At 52.0% G+C, this 22,867-nt stretch overlaps 1 protein-coding gene across 18 annotated transcripts in view; it reads left to right on the forward strand.

The window, feature by feature from the left end:
• Positions 1-20,518, forward strand: part of PLA2G2C (phospholipase A2 group IIC) — a 70,316-nt gene extending 49,798 nt beyond the window's left edge. For 3 of the 18 annotated variants that reach the window (XM_070600595.1, XM_070600575.1, XM_070600585.1), the window contains exons 2-6: positions 6,492-6,606; positions 8,979-9,123; positions 9,543-9,644; positions 10,899-11,002; positions 19,593-19,907. In XM_070600595.1, coding sequence (XP_070456696.1) covers positions 6,567-6,606; positions 8,979-9,123; positions 9,543-9,644; positions 10,899-11,002; positions 19,593-19,759 — 558 coding nt within the window. In that variant the 5' untranslated portion in view covers positions 6,492-6,566 and the 3' untranslated portion in view covers positions 19,760-19,907. Of the gene's footprint in view, positions 1-2,774; positions 2,946-3,031; positions 3,173-3,734; positions 3,757-6,491; positions 6,607-8,978; positions 9,124-9,542; positions 9,645-10,898; positions 11,003-11,288; positions 11,461-19,592; positions 19,908-20,331 lie in introns of those variants that run through there. The other 15 variants (XM_070600641.1, XM_070600629.1, XM_070600649.1 and 12 more) reach the window with 10 other exon arrangements.
• The last annotated feature ends 2,349 nt before the right edge of the window (positions 20,519-22,867 follow it).

Consider the following 22,867-nt stretch of genomic DNA (forward strand, 5'->3'; position numbering starts at 1 on the left):
TAGTGACTATGTTATTGAAAGGTAATGTTAGTAGACATTCAAGAGCCATATTATCAGAGGAAAGAATTAGGATTCATTACCTGGAATTGTGGCAAACTATTTGCTGTCTTGTCTGTCTCAGACGCATGGACACAGGATTGCGACAGAGCACAACTCTGACCCTCCTATGAGATGTTCACAGTTGGTTGAGAAAACACATCTCATACCCATAGAGGGTTACAAATCAGAGTATTTTCAATACATTTGAGCCAAGGGTGGAAGAGCAGGCACGGGCTGGACGTGATTATGTGCCAAGTGATTGGCAACGGCAGAAAGTTCTTTGGGGCCTGGAAAGGAGAGAATCCTTTCAATGGTGTTGTTTCTGCCCATCTCAGGAAGGAAGCCCCTGATGCGTGGGAGCTGCTGGCGAGGGCCTGGGCTGGGCAGGCCTCATGCTGGGTGGCCTCCTCGCCTACCCTCGATGTCCAAGGAGGCATCTGAGGCCCCAGGAAGGTGCAGGAGCTGGCGGTTTGAGGATCTGATGGTTTTGCAGCTCGGTGCTGGTGGCTTATTTCTTGTAAATGATTCTGTCAGAAATATCTAAGCAATGCACTTCAGCCTTTCAACGCCCACCCAAAAAAGATGAAAGTGGATTCTTCATCAGCTATTTTAATATCACCTAAGAATTATGCAATCTTCTGGAAAATCAAATTGGCTTCTCATCCCCTTTGTGTGTGTGTGTGTGTGTGTATGTGTGTGTGTGTCCCCACATGGGCATGCAGTGAAATGGTACTTATGCCTGAGGCCTGTTGAATATTCCGCAGTATGTGCCTTTTGCTCTCCGGTGCCACGTAATGCACAGTCCCGGGGGCGGCTGGAGGGAAGGAAAGGAAGCTGGCCAGTCAATTGCTGTGCCCACCTGCTCCTTAAAGAGACAGCTGACTCTGCTGTCCTTGTCCCTCCTTAGAGAGGGTGTCTTCACAGGAGGAACCCGATAATGCCCGGTCTCTGGCACACACGCGCAGTGGATTCTTAGTAAACGTGGCCAGAGGTCACTGCTCTGCCAGCTTAGATGTGGACTCACCCTCCTTTCCGGCCATGGTTCCCTCTGCTCCCCAGCTCTCTCCCTGGGCATCAGTCACCTTGTTCCCCAAATGGGCCCTCAGCTTTTCCATCTCCAGGGTCTTTGCTCATTCCTGCCCCACCCTGCTCCCTTCCTTGAAGTTAATCCAAACTTACTGATCCTTCAAGGCCCATCTTAAAAGTCATCTCTTTCATGAAGGCCGTTTCTGACCAGCCCCTCCCTGTACCCCCAAAACTCATGTGCTTTTCCTGGTTCCTTTGGGTCCAGTAGAACAGTCCCAAGAAAGCAACTGAACCTCAGGGCCCCCCAAATTACTGAGTGGTAGAGCAGTTTTAGAACCCCACCCGGCTGATTCCAAAGCCCACCCTGTATCCCAGACCCCTGTCCGCACTCGGCATTCCTACATGGGACTTTATCTGTACCTGCCTGCTGCACAGGTCATAGGGGTTGCAGCCATGGCCTCTGGAGTCAAGGCTTGAGTTGGAATCCCGGCTCCGCCACTTGCTAGCCGAGGACCTTGGGTAACTGATTTAACTTCTCTGAACCTCAGTTTCCACATCTGTAGAATGGAGATGATAAGAATAGGATTGTTGTGAGGGAGAAATGAGATAACATGTCAAGGTCTTAGCACAGTGCCTGGCACATGGTAAAGGATTGGTGAAGGTTAACACTCATCCTCATCCTGTTTCCGTCTCCTTGTGGGCGGGAACTTGCCTGTGTCTGAGTCTCCTGCTTTGCCCACACAGTGCCTGCTTCGTGGTAGGTGCTCAGTAAATGAGAATTAAATTATGATGATGGTGATGCTGATTCCACAGCTGGCTTTTCTACTGAGAGATCCAGCAAAGCTGCCGTTGGTGACCCCACGAGGATTTCTGGCTTGAAGTCTAAATGACCTCCCCCCAGCCCGGGCTGAAGGCAGAAGCGTCAGCTTCTTAGCAGCTTGTCCCCAAAGAGCATTTGGCCTCTTTTTGAACTAGTGACTTCTAGATTTTGGAGTCTATACCCAGTGTCCTCCTCTGTCTGTCCTCGATCCCATTAGACATGTTGATTGAGATGATGGATAACCTTCAAGCGGAAGGTCGACTGGATGGATACTCTGGCAGAGAGGCCAAGAGGCTGGCACAGTTAGTCGTGCCTCCTGGTGGATCAGCGTCCCGAGGGGACCTGCAAGAGGGAAGATTCTGGATAATGAAACTTACCCCTTGAAGTACCACAGTTAGTTTTTTATTTATTATTTTCCCCATTTTGTGAGAAAATATCCAAACTATATTGCCTACTGCCCAGTCTTCTTAAGCAGAACATATCAAACACCACAACTCACCTTGGCTACTGTTGACCAAGTGCTTTCGCCTTCAGGAGCTTGTTGAGTCTTGCCTGTGATCCGTAGGGGGCCAGGGTCATTGTCTCCACCTCACAGATGAAGAAGCTAAGGCTCGGGGAGCATAAACGGCTCTGCCAGGAAGTGATGGAGCTCTACTGCAACCCTCTTCTCTAATATAGATCCGGAGTTATTTGCTCTCCACCTTTGCAATCTCTTGCACAATGCAACATTTTCTTGGTCACTGGAAGTCAATAACTGTGCTCCAGATGCAGGGCTGGTGCCGTGGCTGGAGCTCTCTGCCCCTACACTCAACGGCCCCAGGGCTTGTAAGCTTGATCAGTTCTCGTTTTAATCATTGCTCCCTCCCCTTTGCCTTCCTACTACGAGCAGCCACTCTAGCTTCACTCCTGTTCATCTTCTGGGTCTGAGAAAAAGAGGCTGATGCCTCATTAGAATTGCGTCTAAAAGAAGATGCTGTGGTGTCTGCTTGCATGCTCGGTTTTTGGTTGTGTTTCTCAGCTGTGTTTTGGATAAGAACAGTGCTTGGCTCACCACCCACAGGTGAGCAGGAGGACTGCCAAGGGGTTTGGGTGCTGCCTTTGTGGTCAGACACACCTGGGTTAAGTCCTGTCTCTGTCAATGTGCAGAGAAAAGTACTAACTTCTGCCGGCCTCTGTTCCCTCATCCGTAAACTGGGGTTGATCATCTACGCCTCACTGAGAGTACTGAAAGAAGATTCAAGGAGATAACCCATGTGCCGTGCTTAGCCCTGTGCTGGTTCTCAGTAGGTTGTAATTTTTGTTTTTATTTCTGTAACTTGAAGCATGATAGGACTCTGATCATTCATTCATTCATTCCTCAAACCTTTATGTACTGCCTGTCTCTCTGTGCCTAGTTTCCTTCTCTGTAAATTAAGGATAATGTCTATCTAGCTGGGGGATGTAAGGACTTAATGAGTAAATGTATGTAAAATGCTCAGAAACTGTGCAAGATATAAAATAAGTGTGAACGAGTGTTACCCACCATCATCATCAGTACTAGTTTGTGCTAGATAGATGCTAGGTGGACAAAATAAATTGACCTGTGGCCTACGGATCTTGCAGGCTCTTTCCTCCTTATTTTGTCTACAGGAAAAAAGCCAACCAGTGATTCCTCACTGTCTACATAAGATGGATTGATGAGTCTGAGAGGGCATCTTAGGGACCTGCCAACTTGCTGGTTTAGGGGAGTCCATGCCCCCGTCTCTACCATGTTCTCACCCCTCATCATATCTCTGTGCTCTCGGTTTTGGTTGAGCACAATCCAGAGCACCCACAAATGGTAGTCAAGTGGAGAGAACCATGTTCATCTCACCTAACTCATAGCCGTGAAGGTCAGTGTCTGTGAAAGTGCTCTGCAACCTTCAAAATGCCACACGGACAAGAGGTCCAGGAAGGGAGCCTGGCGTGGTGCAGAGAGCACTGGATCTGCAGTTAGGTGCCCGAGGTTGAGTCCTGGCCCTGCCACTTGGTAGCTGTGTGGATCTTTTTCAAGTCACTTCTCCTCTCTGAGCCTTGGTTTCTCAACTCTCAAATGAGAAAGTGATAGTCCCCACCTGGTAGGGTGTTGTTGTGGTGAGGTGGGAGCGAGGAGTAAATAGGAGCAGAACACGAATTTAAGGTTCAAGGCCCCCACAAACGCTGCATCCTTTTGGAGGTGAGTTCACTGCTCCTTCCACTGAGCTCAAAGGCATTTATTTACACAACGACTAGAGTAATGCTCATTGCTACCCGGGCTTAAATTGTCCTTCCTGGACACGGACTCTGAGACAAAGAAGTATATTGCCGGGAAGCTTCCAGGAGAGACACCTGTCAGGAAGTAAGGAAGGCAAGATTGAGGGGAGGAAGAAGATGACCCACAGAGGGAGAAGCTGACACACAGAGAAACTGATGCTCAGAGAAACTGACAGTCAGAGGGAGAAGCTAACTCTCAGAGAAACTGACGCTCAGAGAAACTGACACTCAGAGGGAGAAGCTGACCTACAGAGGGAGAAGCTGACACACAGAGGCAGAAACTGACACTCAGAGGGAGAAGCTGACACTCAGAGAAACTGACACTCAGAGGGAGAAGCTAACCCACAGAGGGAGAAGCTGACACTCAGAGGGAGAAGCTGACACACAGAAGCAGTTGCTGAGGCCTCAGCTGGTCCTCCAGGGAGCTCTGGGGCTGGGATGGCCTTTCAGAGCTGTCCTGAAGGAGAGCAGGGATTGCGCCTTAAATCTTCGCCTCAGCCAGGCATTGGCTACTCCTCCCCTCCTCACCAGGAGGGGTCATAACCTTTGACTAGACTGTTCCGTGGAGCAGAGGCAACTCCCAGGAGCAGCTGATATTCCAGCCCTGGAGAGGGGAGCTGCAAGGCACCGTGCTAAGCATTCCAGAAACAATGGAAAACCAAACGTAGAACTTCTGCCCGCATGGGGCTCGTGATCCACGTTTTCTGTTGACCCATTTCGTCTCTCCAGCAGCTCGGAAGCCCTCCTTGGGCCAGAATCTTGTCTCATTGGATGAGCGGAGAGTTGGTCCTTAATAAGAGCCCGTAAAATTTCATTACCGGTAACGCACCTGGGTCCCTTTGTTTGTCTCCAAAGTGTCTTCACCTGCCAGTTTGAAAGATGTGCGTCCCTTCTTCATGGACTAAACCGTCACACGCTTATTTTTTCAGACTCAAAAGAGAAAAAGGAAGCCAGCCTGTAGAGATGGAACCTAATTTAGAAACATCTCGCGCAGCATTTGAAATGAAGGCTGGCTGGGACCAGGCCTGGTCAGGGCCCAGAAGCTCAGCATCCACCAGAATTTTGCCAAAGAGGGCAAAAAAAGAGCAAAGGTGTCTGATGAACTCTCCAGGGCTCTGCGGCAGGAGGCTCATTCTGCAGAGTGTAAATCTAGCTGGAGCTCTGCACCTGCCAAATCCTCTAGGCTCAAATGAGCCATTGTTCACACTCCAAGTCCTGAGTTATCAGATTTAGTCTGATGTATGATGGGCGCATAAAGACCACTTGTATTTGAAGAGAGCTGTTGACTGACCCGTGGGGCCCCCGCCCAGTGACGTGGGACCCGGAGCCCACGTTCTCCTCTGTCCTCCTGTGGGAACTGTGCCGAATACGGCTACCACTGCCGTTGCTAACGGCAATCAGAAGGGTGTGTCTGCCTGTTCCAGCAATTATAGTACAAAGCCGTTTACTTGTGTGGTTTCACTTGGTCCCCCAAGTCTGTGCAGTAGGGCGCTACGTGAGCGTGAGGAAGTTGTCCAAACTCTCCGGGCCTCAGTTTCTCCACCTCTAAAATGATTATAGAGCTTCTTGAGTTATTGTGAGGATTCAATGGTGTAATACCCGTGAAGCCCTTAAAGAAAACAGCACTTGGTGTATAGCAATTTCTTATTAAATGTTTGAAATTACTGGTGGGTAATTTTAGTCTCACTTCATGGGAGAGGAAACGGAGGTTCAGAGGGGCTAGGTTTATGAACAAGACACCTGGGCATCAAGGAAGGAAAACACGAGGACCGACGTGCAAATGGGGCTGGGCTTTCCTGTGCTGGATCTCCATGATGAACCCTACGCAGTCACGTGCTGCATAACGACATTTCAGTCAACAACAGGCCGCATCTACAACTGCGGTCCGTGAGATTAGTACAGGTGTGCAGTAGGCTATACCGTCTAGTTGTGTGTAAGTACACTCTGTGGTGTTCCCACAACGATGAAATTGCCTAACGATGCATTTCTCAGAACATATCCTCGTCGTTAAGCGACACTTGACGGTATACGCCTTTAAACTTGGGAACCGGGGGAATACTGACTCCTCAAAAGAAAAAAAAGGTGAAGGGATAGTGTTGCCAAAGAAAGAAATTTAAGAAAAAAAAACCACTTGCACTTTTCCAGCTATTGAGCCCTTTTTATCTTTATATTGAGGTCTAAATACCAGACGGGGTATCATATTCAGAGACAATTAGTTTGAGAAAGCTCTCTTTGCTCTGAGCCCTCCACGGGGGGCTTTGGAAGGCCTGCACTGTGGTGGGGGCTTTGCATCCACACGGCCTTGCCTCATTTTGGTCATTTCCTCCCCAAACAGGAGTTCAACTGGCAGACCCCTCCAGAGCAGAGGAAGGGGTGATCCTGGCACCTTGGCCCCGTGGTCTCCTCGGGAATGAAGATCATTGGCGTTCTCGTGATCTTCGCCTCCTGCTGTAAGTGGCAAGCAGCCGGGAGAGCTCCAGGGTGCCCTCCTCCCATCTGGGTGCCGGTGTCTGGGGCAGCCCCTCCTGAGGCGGCATGGGGTGAGGGAAAATCATGGGTCACTGAAAAGAGAATCAGAAGTGGAGCAGGCCCCCACGAGTCCTGCTGCTTCTGTTTCTTCTGCAAAATAGGCTGATTCGAAGTCTTGGGAGCTCACAGAACTTTTGGAAAATCGAAGGTTACTCACCGTTTGCTTAGAAAGGGGGCATTTGACTGCCGTTTTACCGCGCGCAGCCCCTTCCGGAGTCTTTTTGGTCCTTTGGATGCTGGTTGCCTTTATTTAAAGTCATGTGGATTCTAGAATTGAAACGCAGGCATATATCTAGCTAATTGAGGAACGATTAATTCTTAAGAGACAGACGTTCTCACGGTGACTTATGGAATAATTGGTAATTATAAGTCATTGCTACCAGGAGATCAGATTACAGACCTCTGCAAAGTGAAAGAGAACTTACTAGGAAACAGTATTGGGTCTGTTGGGAAACTCTTTGACTCTGGTTTTATTAGTTGAGTAGAGATTTGTCTAAATGCATTTTTCTGTCTGTTTCGGCTGCGTAGAAATAATTTTAGGTCCCTAAGTCAAAATGTCAAAAATGGGGTTCCTATTTTCCCTTAGTCAGTGGTAGACTTCAAGTTTTCACGATCATAGTGTGGGGGGACCTGTAGGCGGGAGAGCCGCCTCTGCAGCCCCCACAATGTGCCCTGAAAATCAGTGCCTGACTTTTTTTCCAGGGGCTGCTCAGGCAGCAGTGACCACTGCTGGGCTGCGGCCCCCTCTGCGGTGCTTTGTGACGACAAGGCATCCAGAACCACCGTGTGAGATGAGAATGCTCCTGGGAAAATTTCCCCAAACCTTCTGTCTCTGGTTTTCTTCTTCAAGTTCATGTTTTTATTTTATTTTTATTGCAAAATATATATGCTTGTAATTAAAAAGTCAAATAAGTGACTATAGAGTCCTTCGCAGACCCCAATCTTTTTTTTTTTTAAAGATTTTTTTTATTTTTTCCTTTTTCTCCCCAAAGCCCCCCGGTACATAGTTGTGTATTCTTCGTTGTGGGTTCTTCTAGCTGTGGCATGTGGGACGCTGCTTCAGCGTGGCCTGATGAGCAGTGCCATGTCCGCGCCCAGGATTCGAACTAACGAAACACTGGGCTGCCTGCAGCGGAGCGCGCGAACCTAACCCCTCGGCTACGGGGCCAGCCCCTGCAGACCCCAATCTTTTGCCCACACCCAGATGTGGCCATTCTGCAGAGTTTATATACATGCCCCTAGGCCTTCGCACATACACATTTCGAACATTTAATAGAAAAGTAATACACGCTCAGTATAGAAAAAAATCAAATTGCATTAAAGTTTATAAAATAAATGCTGCCTGTTATTTTCTCCACCTACTTCCCTAAGCCCATTGCCTAGAGATAGTGCTATTAAAAGATATGTTTTTAAGACATCATTTACTTATTATCCTCCTGTCAGTGGATGTGTGGGTAGTTTCCAGTTTTTTGATATGACAAGTAAGCTGCAGCAAACATCCTCATATATATTTTTTCTCCCCACTTGCATAAGCATTTTGTAGAAGTAAAAATTGCTGGGTCCATGTATATTTGCCATTTAAAAAAATGGACTCAGGGCATCTTTTCTGCCCCTTAAGTATTTTGTTTCTCCAGAGAGATTGTAAATGCCCCATTATATCTGTAAGGACTGGCATTTCTGCTTTGAACTTTTCCCGTTAAACTTTCTCATCAGACCTGGGGTGTTTCTGCCTAAGATGGTGTTTGTTTGTTTGTTTTTCTTAAAGATTGGCACCTGAGCTAACATCTGTTGCAAATCTTTTTTTTTCCTTCTCCCCAAAGCACCCCAGCACATATTTGGATATTCTAGCTGTAGGTCCTTCTGTTTGTGCTATGTGGGACGCCACCTCAGCGTGGCCTGACAAGCAGTGCCGTGTCCGGGCCCAGGATCCGAAACGGTGAAACCCTGGGCCGCCGAAGCAGGGCGTGTGAACTTAAGCACTCAGACATGAGGCCGGCCCTCTGTTTTTTTCCTTTTGAGGGGAAGACTGTAGTTGACAGTAGACTGTTGCCCTGAACATCATGGAAACTGGGTTCTCATCCTGGGCTAGCAAGAAGCCAGCTGTGTGATGCTGTAGATCCGATTCTGTTTTCCATTAAGGAGGCTGATGATCCCAGCCGTGCCCATGAGCCGTTTGGGGGGGGGGGGGGGGCGGTTCCTGATGGGCCCGAATGCAGAGCCCTCTGGTCAGGGGATGCCAAGGTGTCATGGTTCTCATCGGGTCTTTCCTTCTTCCTTATTTTCTCGTTGGCAGTGATCGCCCCCACCCACAGCAGCTTCTGGCAATTTCAAAGGATGGTCAAACACATCACAGGGCGGAGTGCCTTCTTCTCATATTACGGATATGGCTGCTACTGTGGGCTTGGGGGCAAAGGGACCCCCGTGGACGACACTGACAGGTGAGTGCAGAGGCTCCAAGGCCTCCTGTCATTTGATTCGTGTTGAAATCCATGCTTGAAGTGAGAGCGACAGATTGGGACTCTTGCATGGCAAGTAACAAACCAATTCAGGTGAGTGTAAGAAAAAAAACTGAATGGGAGTGGGAGGAGGGGCTTGAGGACCCCTGGGCCTGGGCTGGCCTCCCTTATATGTGGCCGGTGCAGTTGCAGAGCTGGGATTCCTAAGGTCCCACACGTGGTTGACTGCTCTGCTGTCACCATCCTGAAATTCTTAATAATGTTTGAACAAAGGAGCCCTGCATTCTCACTTTGCACGAGGCCGTGCAAATTATGTAGTCAGTCCTGCTCAGAGCTCTAGAAACGTTTTCAATCGTCGGTCCTCATGGCAAACATGGTCCTCTCAATTCCCCATTCTTTAGGAATATAGGCGCAGCAAGGCTGACTCGCTGTCTCCCAGTCCTGATTCCGAATTCCGGGAGAAAGAATCCAAGGGGCTCACTTTGGAAAAGTTGTCCGTCTGGGTGAGGTCACCTAGCACAGACTCGGCTGCCAGGCCTCCTCCTGAGGATGAGGGAGGGGGAGGGAGTTTCTAGAAAAAGTGGAGCTTGGTGTAATCTGGCCAGGGGAAGAACACACAGGGTAGTTGGCATGTTGTTTCATCTGGAGAAATCAGAAGCAAAATGTTCCTTGCCACTCTAAATCTAGTGTGGATAAATATGTGCCCACTCCTGGAGCTGGATTCCTCTGGGTTGGGCTCATGAGACGGTGGAGTGTTCCAGCTGGAAGGACCCCGGAGCCCTGGAGGGGAACTGATGAAATGCCCATCATGTGTCGAGCACCAGAATTTGCACAAAGGGCCTAACTTAATCCTCGCAGCAAATGGCCGAGGCAGTGTTACCATCCCCATTTCACTGGTGACAATGATGAGGACCCACGAAACCAAAGTGGCAAAGCCCCAAACACACAGCACCTGAGTGGCAGAGTCAGGATTCGAACAAGAATTTGCCTGTTTCAAAGTCTGGGCCCTTTGATGCTCTGTGCCTGTCCTTCTAACTCCAAAGCCTGCTGAGAATTTTGACACTTTTAGCCAAAGCCAACAGTCAGCAAAGAGCCCGCTTGCAGATGGAGATGGGGAGAGAGGAAGATGTTTTCTTTTTCTGTCTTAGAATCCAGTCGCAGGTCTCTGCACGCCTGGCCCTGGAGTGCTGGTTTAGGAAATGAGCTGAGGCTGTTCCCCAGCTGTTTTCTCTCCTTGCATGTTCCCTCTTCCCGACCCCGGCCGACTCTGAGTGCCATGAGAGCGAGGACTGAAGGATTCTGTATGTTTTTGCTGACAGTTGTCTCCTGAGAAATTATCACAGAGCCTGGCACATAGTAGGTACTCAGTAAAAAGTCATTAAGTGAATGCCTGAGTCACATGGACCTAGGTTTGAGTCCTGAGTCTATCATTTTCCAGCTGTATAGATAATTTGGGGAAATTCAGCTCTCTGAATCTAGTGGCCGCCCCTAGAAAATGGAGACAATGATTGCACTTTGCAGAGTTGCTGCGAGGAGCTAACAGGGTGGCAGGAGGTCCCAGAAAGGGCTCATTCCATGTTAGTGGTTGTTTTTGTTATTTTTAATATGATCAGGAATTTACCTCCCTACCTGCAGTGCCTTCTCGCCCAGGGGAGGAGGCAGGTGAGTCCTTTCTGGTTCTCACCTGTGGTCCTCCAGCTTATTCCCCAGGGGCCCGCCCCCAGGTGTGCACTGTCTCCCTCTGCTCTGGCCGCCAGGTGCTGCCTGGCGCATGACTGCTGCTATGAGAAGCTGAAGCAGCTGGGCTGCCAGCCGGTGCTGAACACCTACCAGTTCCACCTCGTCAATGGGACCGTGGCCTGTGAGTAGCCTTCTCTGCGGAGAAACGGCTCTGAACCTGAGCCTTTCCTTCATGTCTGCCTCCCCGTGGACCCAGAGAACTTTTAGGGAATGAGATTTTTCCGTGTGCATTGGGATGGAATGGGCCACTTCCAAGGATCAGAGCTTCCTGAGAGTCCTTGCTTGGTCTCCCTCGGCTCTCCCCTGTCTACAGCTGTATCTCCAGCACCTTCTGGGAGCACGGAGTCTGGCGTATAGTAGGTGTTCAATAAATAGCTGTTGACTTGAGATTATGTTGAATTTTGCAGGTTCGCTTGGCAACTGTTGCTGTTGAGAACGTTCCTCCTTATGTCTGTCATGTGTTAACAAAGCAGCTCGGCTGTCTTTCAGTTGAACAAACATTTGTGAAGGGGACTGCATGCCAGGCACTGTGATAGGTGCCGGAGGGGACACAAAAGTGAATAGGAGGCGCCCTGGAAGGCAAGTCACATGGCATCGAGGCCATGCAAGGAGGAGCGCAAAGGACACGGCAGGCAAGGACTGAGTGTCCAGCACGTGGGGAGTGGCCCCCAGTATCCCGGCACCTGTTCTGGGCTGCTGGGCTGGGGGGGCGGGACAAGCACATTGGAAGGCGCTGGGTCGTAGCTGTCTTGTGAATGCCATTCATTCCAGTGGAGCCAGTGATTTGAATGCCCTTAGAGCGTGCGTCTCACCTCTTGTCTGGCCTGGTGGAGTTGCATAAACCACTTTCCCCCGGCTGTATTTGTTCACAGCTGGGAGTGTGTCTTAGGGTTCATCTGTCTCCTTGCGGGGTCGGGAACCATCTCCCGTCCCCTCATCTCCCCCCTTATCATGGGTGCTCAGCACTCAGACCCCAGGTCTCCCCAGCGAGCCCCACCCGGGGCTCCAGCTCACGATACACCAAGACCCCCCAAGAGTTAGGACTGTGCAGTCTCGCTGGTCCCCATGGTGAGACCTGAAATATGGTGGCCTGAGGACTCGGGCCCCTGCAAGAGGAGGGCCAGCCCCAGCTCTGCGTCTGGGCCTCCACAGCCCCATGGCTAGGTACCCTGTCAACGGGGAGAGAGCCCCCTTTTCTCCGTGTGAGCTCAAGGAGACTTCCTGTGTTGGACTCTCTGGCTGTGACCAGCCTCAGGCCTAAAGCGAAGTGTCTTCTGTGAGGCCCCAAGGCCACGTCCAGGAGATGGGCAGGGATCAGGGCCGAGAGGCGGGGCGGGGGAGGAGGCACTAGAGGAGGTGGTCCCCGAAGTATTGTTTCCTTATGCATAAGATGCCTTCCAGAGGCCAGGGACCGAGGTGCTGACCACCTCCTCCCACCCCTTCAGCTGCACCGTGGGGGCAGGGAGGGGGGCACGGGGCAGTGTGGCTGTTGGTTGGTGAGGGAGGGGGCATGCAACAAAGGTACCCCCAACTCTTCTCAGCCTGACTCATGCCCTCGCTTTCACGTGGTGTCTTTTCCCCTCTTTTTGTCTTCATCTTAACATCTGTCATGTCAGGTGTTACCTTAACATGGTTGAAAAGGCATCACTTTTAGAGAAAACATACTCAAGGAGTTCTTTCCTCTGACGCCCCCCAAAAGTGCAGGGGCCAAGGAAGAAGGGAAGAGTGCTCTGAGGAAGGAAATGGAGTGTCAGTAGGTGCCACGGGGCTTCCCGCACTGCGGTCCGGGGCTCAGACCAAGCCTCTGCCCTCAGCTCCTGCGGGCTGGCTGTGCTCACGAGGGCTGGCCTCACCACTCTGCGCCTGGAGCAGCTTCTTTATTGGCCTTCTTCACTCTCCATGTGGGGACCAGAGCCACTGCCCAGGACCCCAGAAGGTGGAGGAGGTGGAGGAGGGGGACCTGGGGCAGAGCCTGGAGCCCTGGGAGGTGACACACGGAAACAACCTCACCTCAGCACATGCAAGAGGTGCCGGCAAGGGCTGGAAGCTGGACTAGAAGGTTCGCGGCCTGGGCGGTGCTTTCTGCAGATGCTGCTCCCTGCCAAGCAGCAGCAGCCCCTTGCTCCTGAAGCTTGACCGGGGCTCCCAGAGTCCAGAGCCCCGCTGAGGAAGGTAGCATGGGAGACACTTCCCCATCACCGCCAGGACATCAGCAGCCCCCTCCTCAGCTGACCCAGCCAGTGAGTACCCGCCCCTGCCTTGCAGAGCCCCTGCTCCCAGGAGTAGGGCTGGGAGCTAGGTGACCTGGGTTCTCATCCTGGGTCTGCTGCTGCTATGTGCTGAGACCTCAAGGGAGACCAGCGCATGTCCGTCCACTTGCCCAGTATTGACTGAGTGTCCCTTGGGTGCCCATCCAAGGCTAGCACTGGGCCAGGGGCCAGGGGCACAGAAGAAGCAGCCTCAGGCCCGGCTCCCTTGGCATTCTCCAGAGCTGAAAGCGCCCTTAGAGACCATCCAGCCCAACCCCTCATTGTAGCGATGAGGAGACTAAGGCCAGAGAGGGCAAGGGTTTGATCCAAGTAACAGGCAAGATTAAAACACATGCGTCTTGAGCCTTTCCAGTGCTCTGGAACACCCTGCCTGGCCTGGGTGTTCCGGGCCTCAGTTTCTTCATCCATAAAACAGGTGTAGCAGCAACAGCTGCGGTTGCTGAGCATCTGTGACAGATGCTTTACACACGCACCTTGAACCCCCGTGGTAAACCTTGGAGGTGGGTATCATTCTCCCCATTATGGGAGAGGACCCTAAGGCTCAGAGAGGTTAAGAGAGATGCCCAAGATCACACAGCCGGGGAAAGAAGAGCTGGGATTCGGACTCAGGTCGTCTGACCCCAGAGCTGGTGTTCCTGCCTCACGCCACCCTGCCCAGGGGCAGCGGAGGTTGGGAGGGAGGTGGAGATGTGCTTGATCGGAGGGTTCAGACAAATGCGAGTTTACTGTCTGCAGCACGCTGGTCAGGATGCTCGGCCCTGGTCCAGGCGGCAGGCAGAGAAAGGCAGATGGAGTTTACTCCTCTGTAGTGCCCCAGATCTTTCTATTCTGGCTCTGGGTGCCCTGCTAAGAGGCCCCGGGAGAGCACATGCTTTGGAGTCAGGCAGAGCTGGGTCCAAATCCCAGCTTCCCCCCTTCCAGCTGGATGACTGCACGACCGTCCTAGGCCTTAGCCTCCTCTGTAAAATGGAGACCATGATCTACACCTCAGACGGTCCTGGAAGGGTTGCCCAAAGGGTCTGGCCCATAGCAGGGGCTTAGTGCCCTTCCTGTTAGAAGTTGAGATGTCTTTCTTCATCTCAGTTTTCTTTTCCCGTTATTTGATGGAAAAACCCTGGGATTCTTTTTTTTACTGTTGAGAGATCTCTTTGAAGCACCCGCTCTGTACTTGCATCCCCACGAACTAATGTCATTCACCCATGGCAGAAGAAACCTCTCCCCAACCCCAAGTCACCCTGCCATTCAAAGAGCTGCCCTGCAAGGGTTAACCACCTCCCCAGCCTCCGAATTCTGAAATCTGCACCCAAGCCTGGTCCCAGGTTGCCTAGCAACCAGTGGCTGCTGGGGATGAAGTTGGTGAGCAGGGGAAGAAAAGGAAAAAAACAGTGGGGTCCGTCCACGGCTCTAAATGTCACTGGGAGATCGGTGCAGGGAAAGGCCTGTAACCCGAGCCCTGGAGCCGGTGGGGACGGCCATTCTTGGGCACCCAGGGAGGTTGTTATCCCTCCTCTGAGTGGGCTTACATAAGCACTTGGCATTTGCAAGGGACTTTAAGAGCAGCCAGCGGTGACACCCCCTCCACCCACACATGCGTGCATATGTTGTGCAGGGAGGAGCCTGGCTGTGGGAGGCAGAGACTGGGTTCCAGCCAACGGTACCACTGTCACTTCCATCTCTGAGCCTCTGACTTCTCCCTCTGCCAAAGGGGGAAGGTGAACATGGTAACGCGTGGAATTTGCAGTTTGCAAAGATCTTTCTCCTTTTGTACTGAATGTGTTCCTCACAATGCCTCCACCCACTGACCGTTCACTCTTTCTCTCCTAGCATCTCTAGCTGACAGTATCTTGTTTACTTGTTTACTTTTGCATCGACTCCCTCCCCAGCTAGGATGTGAGTTCCGTGAGAGCAGGGAGCACGCCTGCCTCGTTGGGGGGCACTCATGCTCACAGGGCCCACAGGGAAGGATGCCCTGGGGCTATGCAATGTGGGGTCCGCTTGCTCAGACCTCTACCCCCAGCTCCTAGCCAAAGCCCAGGCACATGTTAGGAGTCCAGTACCTGTTTGTTTGATGAGTGAATGAATGGGAAAACTCAGGAAACAGTCAATGCAAATATCTTTACCCCCGTTTGAAAGCTGAGGAAACGGGCTCGGAGAGAAGCAACTTGCCTGAGATCCTAGAGCATGCGGGTGGCAGATCTGGAACTGAAGCCTGGCTTCGTTTTTCCTGGGATGGGCTCCCCTCACTGCCCCACAGGTCGTGTAAGTGCAGTAGAGGCAGTAGAAATAGCGAGGGAGCGATTGCTGTGTGTTCTGGGCTGAAGATTTGCAACGAAAAGCAGGCTCCCTGCCAGGAAGGATCTCGTGTTCGGGGAGGGAGACAGACCATAAAATATTCAGAAATAAAGATACATTTGGGTCGTGACAAGTGCTATGAAGCATCTAAAACAAGGTGACAAGCTAAACAACGACAACAGTGGGGGAAGGAAGGAAGGCTGCTCTAGGTGGCCGAGGAAGGCCTCTCGAAGGAGGTGGCATTTAGCCAGCGTGGTAGAAGCAGAGGAGGCAGGAAGAGGGGGGCTGCCATTGGGTCCCGCGGGGCTGGGCTGACCGGGTAAGGAGCTTGCCTTCTACTTCAATTGTAGGGGGAAGCCATCGGAGCATTTGAAACAGGGAGCAATATGCATTAATTTTGCTTTAGAAAGATTACTCTGGCCACTGTGACGGGCAGTTGCGGAGCAAGGGAGGAGAGAGAGGGAGCCGTGAGTGGGCAATGGGGAGAAGTGGGCGTAGCTTGGGTCAGAGCGGTGAAGTGGAGATGGAGAGAAGCGTCGGAGGCTGCTTGTGTTTGGAGGTAAACTGACAGGGCCTGCAGATGGACTGATGTGGGGTGTGAAGGAAGGAGAGGCTGAACCCGAGGTTCTCGGCCTGAGCAGCCATGGATAATGGTGTCACCCGCTGAGTTTGTGCGGATGGCAGATGAGCGGACTGTGAAGACAGAGCAAGAGCTTGGCATGAGCCAGGTTGAGTTTGAGTGGCGTGTCAGACACCCAGGGGGAGTCCAGTGGACGTAAGCGTGTTGGAGTCTAGAGGTCAAGGAACACGTCTGGGCTGGGATGAGAACTGGAGAGTCATTGTGCTCAGATGGTACCTACGGCCCTGAGACTGAACAAGACCTTAGAGACCAGGACGGAGGCCAGGGGCGCAGACGGTGAGAGGCCTGGCAGGCGGTCTGGGTTAGCCGTAGGCAGGATTGTAGACCTTGTTTTGTCTCCTTTGAGGAAATATATTTCCTGGAATGAGAAAGAATATCCTGAGGCTGTCAGTTCTATTCTTCCTGCCTCAGTTTCCCCATTAGCAAATTGGAAGCTGCAGGATGTGGACCTAGGCTTGTTTTGAAAAGATGGCTTCCGTAGATGGTGTTTCTTGGCCTAGGGCGGCCTCTTCTTCCAGGCAGTGACAGGCTTGATCCTCCTACGGCTCCAGATGCCTGTGGAAATGCTAGTCCAGAGCCACAGACCACTGCTCAAGGTCAGTCCCAGAAGGTCTGCGACCAGGTAAGCCACGCGAAGTGGAGCTGACTGTCGGAAGTGAATCATACTCCACGCGCTGGAAAGGATCTGAAGACAAAGCGAGAAAGGGAGAGGGACGTGAGAGAAAGCAAGGAGGGGGTTTGGAGAACTGAGACGGAAAAGAAGAAGAGAGGAGCTGAAGACAAAGAGATAAACGGAAAGAGAAGGACGAGAAAGAAGAAGGGAGAGGAGGTGGCCGAGGTGGGGTGAAGAGCATCTCCTCTCAGGTTTCCAGAGCGACAGCGCCTGGTGAGTGGCAGCACGGGGCACCAGGCCCTTCTGGGAGGAGAGCGAGGTTGAATGGGGTGGGACCCTGCACTCAGGTGGCCCTGTCCCCTGAGAGGACCAGCCGCTGGACCAAGTGGGCCCTGCACACCATGCTTACTGCCCAGGGAGGGAAGCAAAGGGCATGCTGGGTAGAGCTGAGGCGAGAGACCTGGAAGAGGACGGGGACGGGGGCCGCGAGGGACTTCATGGGGGCTGTGGGGCTTGATGGGCTTCCACAGATGGAGAAGAGGGAGCTCGCGGGCGAGGGTGACCCAGGCGTCAGGAACAGTGGGCGCGGCAGGAGCCGAGAGCCGGAGGCGTGAACATCGCTGGCACATTTCATGAGGGTGAACGGGGAGGGGCAGCTGAAGCGTCGGGTGGGTGTCAACACGTCCTGAGAAATCAGGTCTCCTGGGAGCTGTGGGAGGACAGCTTCCTGCGGGAACTGTGGACTCCAGAGATGGACAAACAGACAGACAGACAGACCGCAGCCAGGCTCTTCTTTGTCCTCGTGTGTGTGGCTGAGGTGCCCCATCCTAACACGGACAAGCATTTCCAGAGCACTCTCTGTGCCGGGCCCATCCCACAGCTCCATCTGTAAACAGCTGCGAAAATCCCCACAGCCATCCTGTGATGTAGAAACTGTTATTTATTCTTGACACTTTTATTTTTATCACCATTTTATAAACAAGGATCCTGAAGCTGACTTGCCCAAGGTCAACAAACCAGGGACTCTGGCTGCCTCCCTTCCTGACGGCCGACCCTCAAAAGAGAGTGGAGCTGGCATGGAGTTATCTAGAAAGAGGAAGGTGTGCTTTAGACACCCCCAACAAACACACACACACGCACTAACACACATGGACACACAGACACCCGGACACACAGACACACAGGCAGGGCTGCAGCTCTAACCACTAAGTAAAGCCATGTAGTGGTGACGTGGTCAAAGGGCAGACACCATGTCCCAAAGGCCCATAGAGGCTTCACTCGTTTATTCACGACTGTTTGTCGAGCACCCGCTATGGGCCAGCATTTGTTCTGTATGCTGGGGACACTGTGATGACAAGACAGACAAGGTCCCAGCCTCACAGAGCGTACGCTCTGTTGAGGAGAGACAGACACAAACAAGTAAACTAACAAGAGAAGTACCAGGTTGTGAAGTCTTCGGAATGAAATAAACAGGGACGTGAGGGAGAGCGACTGGAGACAGCTTGAGATAGGGGGTCAGACAGAGCCTCTCTGAGGAGGGGAAATTTGACCAAGACCCGAAGGATGGGAGGGACCCGGCCGCGTGAAGATCCCAGAAAGATGTTTCAGACAAAGAATAGCAAGTGCAAAGGCCCTGGGCAAGACATGTGACATAAAGAGGCCAGCGTGCCTGGAGCAGGGAGACTGAAGGACAATGAGGATGGAAAGGTTGGCGAGGGCCAGGTCATGGCAAGGATTTGGGATGTCTTCCCCAAATAGGAGGAAAGCACAGCAGGGCTTTGAGCAGGAGAGTGGAGCTAATGCAGGCTACAGTTTAAGAAGCTCCCTGTTTATTTCCTCCCATTAGGAGAGGAGAAGCCAGCCCTGGTGGCCTGTGGTTAAGATTCAGTGCTCTTACCACTGCGGCCTGGGTTCGTTTCCCAGTCAGGGAACCACACCACCCACCTGTCAGTTGTCGCACTGTGGTGGCTGCATGTTGCTGTGATGCTGAAAGCTATGCCACCCGGATTTCAAATACCAGCAGGGTCACCACGGTGGACAGGTTTCAGCAGAGCTTCTAGACTAAGACAGACTCCTGGCCACCCACTTCCCAAAGACTTGGCCATGAAGATCCTGTGAACAGCAGCGGAGCGTTGTCTGATAGCTCTGGAAGGTGAGAGGATGGCACAGAAAGACTGGGCAGGGTTCTGCTCTGCCATCCACAGGGTCGCTAAGAGTCGGAATCCACCCCACGGCGGTGACAGCAACAGGGAGGGGAGAGCTGGTGATGACGGGGATTGGGGTAGTGGCCAAGAAGATGGCAAGAGGAGGGCAGAGCATGAAATATTTTAAACATAGAGAAATCAATGGAACTCTCTGGTGGACAGGATGTGAAAAGTGAAAGGAGAGAGGAATCGAGGTTGGCTGCTAGTTTTCTGGCTCGAGTAGGAGGTGGTGCCATTTACAGAGCCGAGAGTGTGGGTGAAGGACAGGCTTGGTGGGTGGAGGGAGCATTTACATCAAGTGTTCCCTTTTGGGCGTCTTAAGTTGGAAGTGCCTGAGATGTCCAAGTGAGATGTCAAGCAAGCTGTTGGAAATAGGAGATGAGTTCTGAGAAAATGGGTCCCGCTGCCTTCTTCTGTGTGCTGCCCAGGTGCACGAGCTCAGGGCGCCCTGCGTGCAGCCCACACTCCCCGCTTCTCTTGCTTCCTTCTAGGCTTCTCCTCACTCCAGTGCCGGGGCATGTCCACGTGTGATCGGGGAAGGGCTTGAGAGTGAAGGGAAAGGATGTCCAGGCTCTTTCCTTTCTGTTTTCATCCCTTGATCCCTGGCAGTGAGCAACCTGTTTCTCCCCAACCTTAGGACCAAACCCTGGGGGTGGGCCGGGAGCCCCCAGTGACCCTCTGTCTCTCTGCAGGTGAATGTACCCTCGGTCCTGGTGTCGGCTGCCTCTGTGGGCTGAGGGCCTGCGAGTGCGACAAGCGATCTGCATACTGCTTCAAAGAGAGCCTGCCCACCTACGAGAAAAACTTCAAGCAGTTCTCCAGCCGGCCGCGGTGTGGCAGGCGTAAGCTCCAGTGCTAGGGAGGCCACAGGGCCCCCTTGTCGGTCACACCTGCTCCAGCATCTTCCAGGAAGCCTCTTACATCATTTCCACCAGGCTCCAGTTCTTGCAGCTCACCTTTCAGCATCCGGCCTAGGGTACTCCTCCGTCCCTCGGCATCGGAGGGCTGGAGATTAGCAATGGAAAAAACAAAATCCTGGCATTCTCTGGAGGGAGACTGACCATAAATATACACCCAAATAAATGATACATTCCACCAGTAATATATGCTAGGAAGCAATCAAACAAGGTGATAGGGTAGAGAGATGTCCCCAGCTTGAATCCTAGGAAGTTTCCAGGAGGAGAGAGGCCCCAAGATCTACCCTACACTCTCCCTCCACCCCACCCCCAAATCAGGATGCAGGACGCACTTGGGAACCAGGCCCATGACCCAGATTTAGCTCAGACTCAGGCAGACATCCCGGAGAACAAGGTCTCGGCACCCGTGCCAAGGACCCAGGAGGCTCTCTTGCAGTTTGCTTCTCATTTTCTCAAGTTCTGCCTTCTGAAAACCCTCAGGTAGGAGAAAACTGATGCCATTTTCACCTCTCAGGAGACAGAGCATCATGAAAACCTCAACACCCGCTGCCGCCATGTGGATGTCCTGGCCAGGAAGACGTCAAAGAAATGGAGAAAGAGGGCGTGGGAGAGGGCACCAGAGGGATCCAAAATGTCTGTCCAAATCTAGAAGCTCCTGTTTCTATCAGACTTAAATTCGAATAAATATTAAAGTGATCCAACCTGGGTGCATTCTGATCTTTATAATGCCCAACTGGCATTCTATGGAGGGAGACTGACCGTGAAATACACAAGGCAAAAATGCCGCAATTGTTCTTACCTCTCTGTATCCTCGCCTCTCACGATGTAACACTCAGCTTTTCCCATCGAGGGTGCAGTCTATTTTCCCCACCCCTGGAATCTGGACTTTGAACTGACCTTGTGACCTACTTTGGTCAATAGAATGTAGTGGAAGGGATGGTCTACCGGTCTCCAAGCCTGGGCCTCAGGGGACCACTCTCTCAGGACGTCCACGTCCACTGTGAGAAAAAGCCTGGGCCGGCCTGCTGGAGGAGGGGAGCCCACCTGGATCAGAGTCCGTCAGCCCAGTTGTCTCAGCTGAGACCTCAGGCATGGGAGGGCGCTCAGCAAAGATCAGCAAAGCCAACTCAGAGCTGACCACAGACACAGGAGAGAGCCTCGCTGAGACCAAAACAGCCACCCAGCTGAGCCCAGGCTAAATTGCCCGCTTGCAGATTTGAGAGCTAAATAAAGGCTGCTGTGTTGAGTTTTGGTGTGGTTGTTACACAGCATAACCCACTGACATGATGGGTCTTATTCCTTGAGACTCCTGGGTTCTCAGCACTGTGCTGCACTCGGAGGCTGTAGAAACACTGTGGACACAACCCCTGCCCCTTAACCTTATAGATGTGAAAGGAGAAAGGCCATAGTCATGTAATAATGGGGAACACACAGAGGGCTGTAATCGCTCAGGCATCCAACACGAATTGAGCCCCTGCTTTGCAACGGGCATGGTGCTGGGCAATAGGGAGTCAGATTTAAAGAAAACAAACAAAATCACATCTGACTATGCTGGGGAGAACACTGAGAGCCATAACAGCTGTTACAAGTTCAAGTGCAGACACTTAAAGTCTGGATTGAGTGATGCTGGCACTGGCGTGCTGACAGATAGGGAAGCCAGAGACAGCTGGTCGGCAGAGGGTCTGGGAACCGGGGCTCCTGGGCTCTGCCTGGTTCAGCTCTCACGGCCACGCGGGAACTGCTTTACCGCTGCCACCTGCCTCGCCCGCACACTGTAGTAACTGCAAGTGCAGAAGGGAAGCTTGAGGACTGCGGGCATCCTCCACGGGGGTCTTAAAGGCCTCTGAGGGGAGTGGTTGCAGAAAGGCAGATACGGAACCAGGAGACTGCGCCCAAGCTGGGCACCTCCCCTCCCTGGGGGTTCCTGGCCACAGCAGAGACCAGCTCAGGACCGTGGAGGTATCTGGCTGACTGACACGGAGGAGGGAGAGGGGCTGGGGGACAGGGCTTCCAGTGTGAGATCCAGGCCATCTTCCACTGCCTGGGCCTTGGCTCCTAATCTGTAAAATAGCGGAAATGGACCCGTGATGATAGCCAAGCCCCACTTGTGTCCGTGCCCTGATTCTGAGAGGAGCGAGGTGGGACTGTGGGGTGGAGGCGGGGTCACTGACTTCCACTGGGAAAGCCTGCTCTCCTGGGAGGGTCATCATTCACCCCCTCAAATACACCTTGAGGGCCTGCTCCAAGCCGAGAAATAAAGAAGCATCCGGCCCCAAGTTGCTCTCAGACCAGGGGGCACACAAGTCAACAGGCGATTACAAAGCAGCCTGGGAAATGCTGCAACTGGACTTGGGGAGAAATGACCGCTATCCGAGAGGGTCAGGCGAGCTTCCCAGAGGAATGGGGGGCTCTGACAACTCCTCCAAAAAATGAGGAGGAGTTGGGAAGGCCCAGTGGGGTGTACAGAGCCTCCCAGGAGGGGATGGAAGGTAACACAAACACAGACGCCTCTGCCACCGCCTCTCCCATCCCAGCCGAGGGGCCTCCTCCATCTGCGGGTCCCCCAGGCTGCAAACCCGCGTGTCAAACTCTTTTTCTCACATCCTGCCTCCCACATTCAATCTGTTGGCACTAACTTGAAAATGCATCTAGATTCCATATTTATAAAATACTTCATCTATCAACCGACGAATGGATAAATAAAATGTGGTGTATTATTTGGCAATAAAAACAAAACAAAACAAAAAACCCAAAGTTAATGGAAAAAGCATTACCTTCAAGAATTATAGCTTCTTAAAAATCAACCAGATGGAATCAAAACACGTTCTAATTGTATTATAAAATGATCTTCTTTATATATTTCTGGTTTCCATAACAATAAAAAAGCTTTCGTCATTGAAAAATATATGTAAAATCAAACGCTGATGAATGATGAAATATGCTACATCGTTATTTATGGAGTTGGTTATTTGTAAACATTCTAAATGTCCAAAAAGAGAATAATCCTTCAAAGGATTGTGGTGTATCTGTACCCGGAAAGTTATGCATTA

Source organism: Equus przewalskii, chromosome 2, assembly GCF_037783145.1.
Source record: "Equus przewalskii isolate Varuska chromosome 2, EquPr2, whole genome shotgun sequence".
NCBI lineage: Eukaryota > Metazoa > Chordata > Mammalia > Perissodactyla > Equidae > Equus > Equus przewalskii.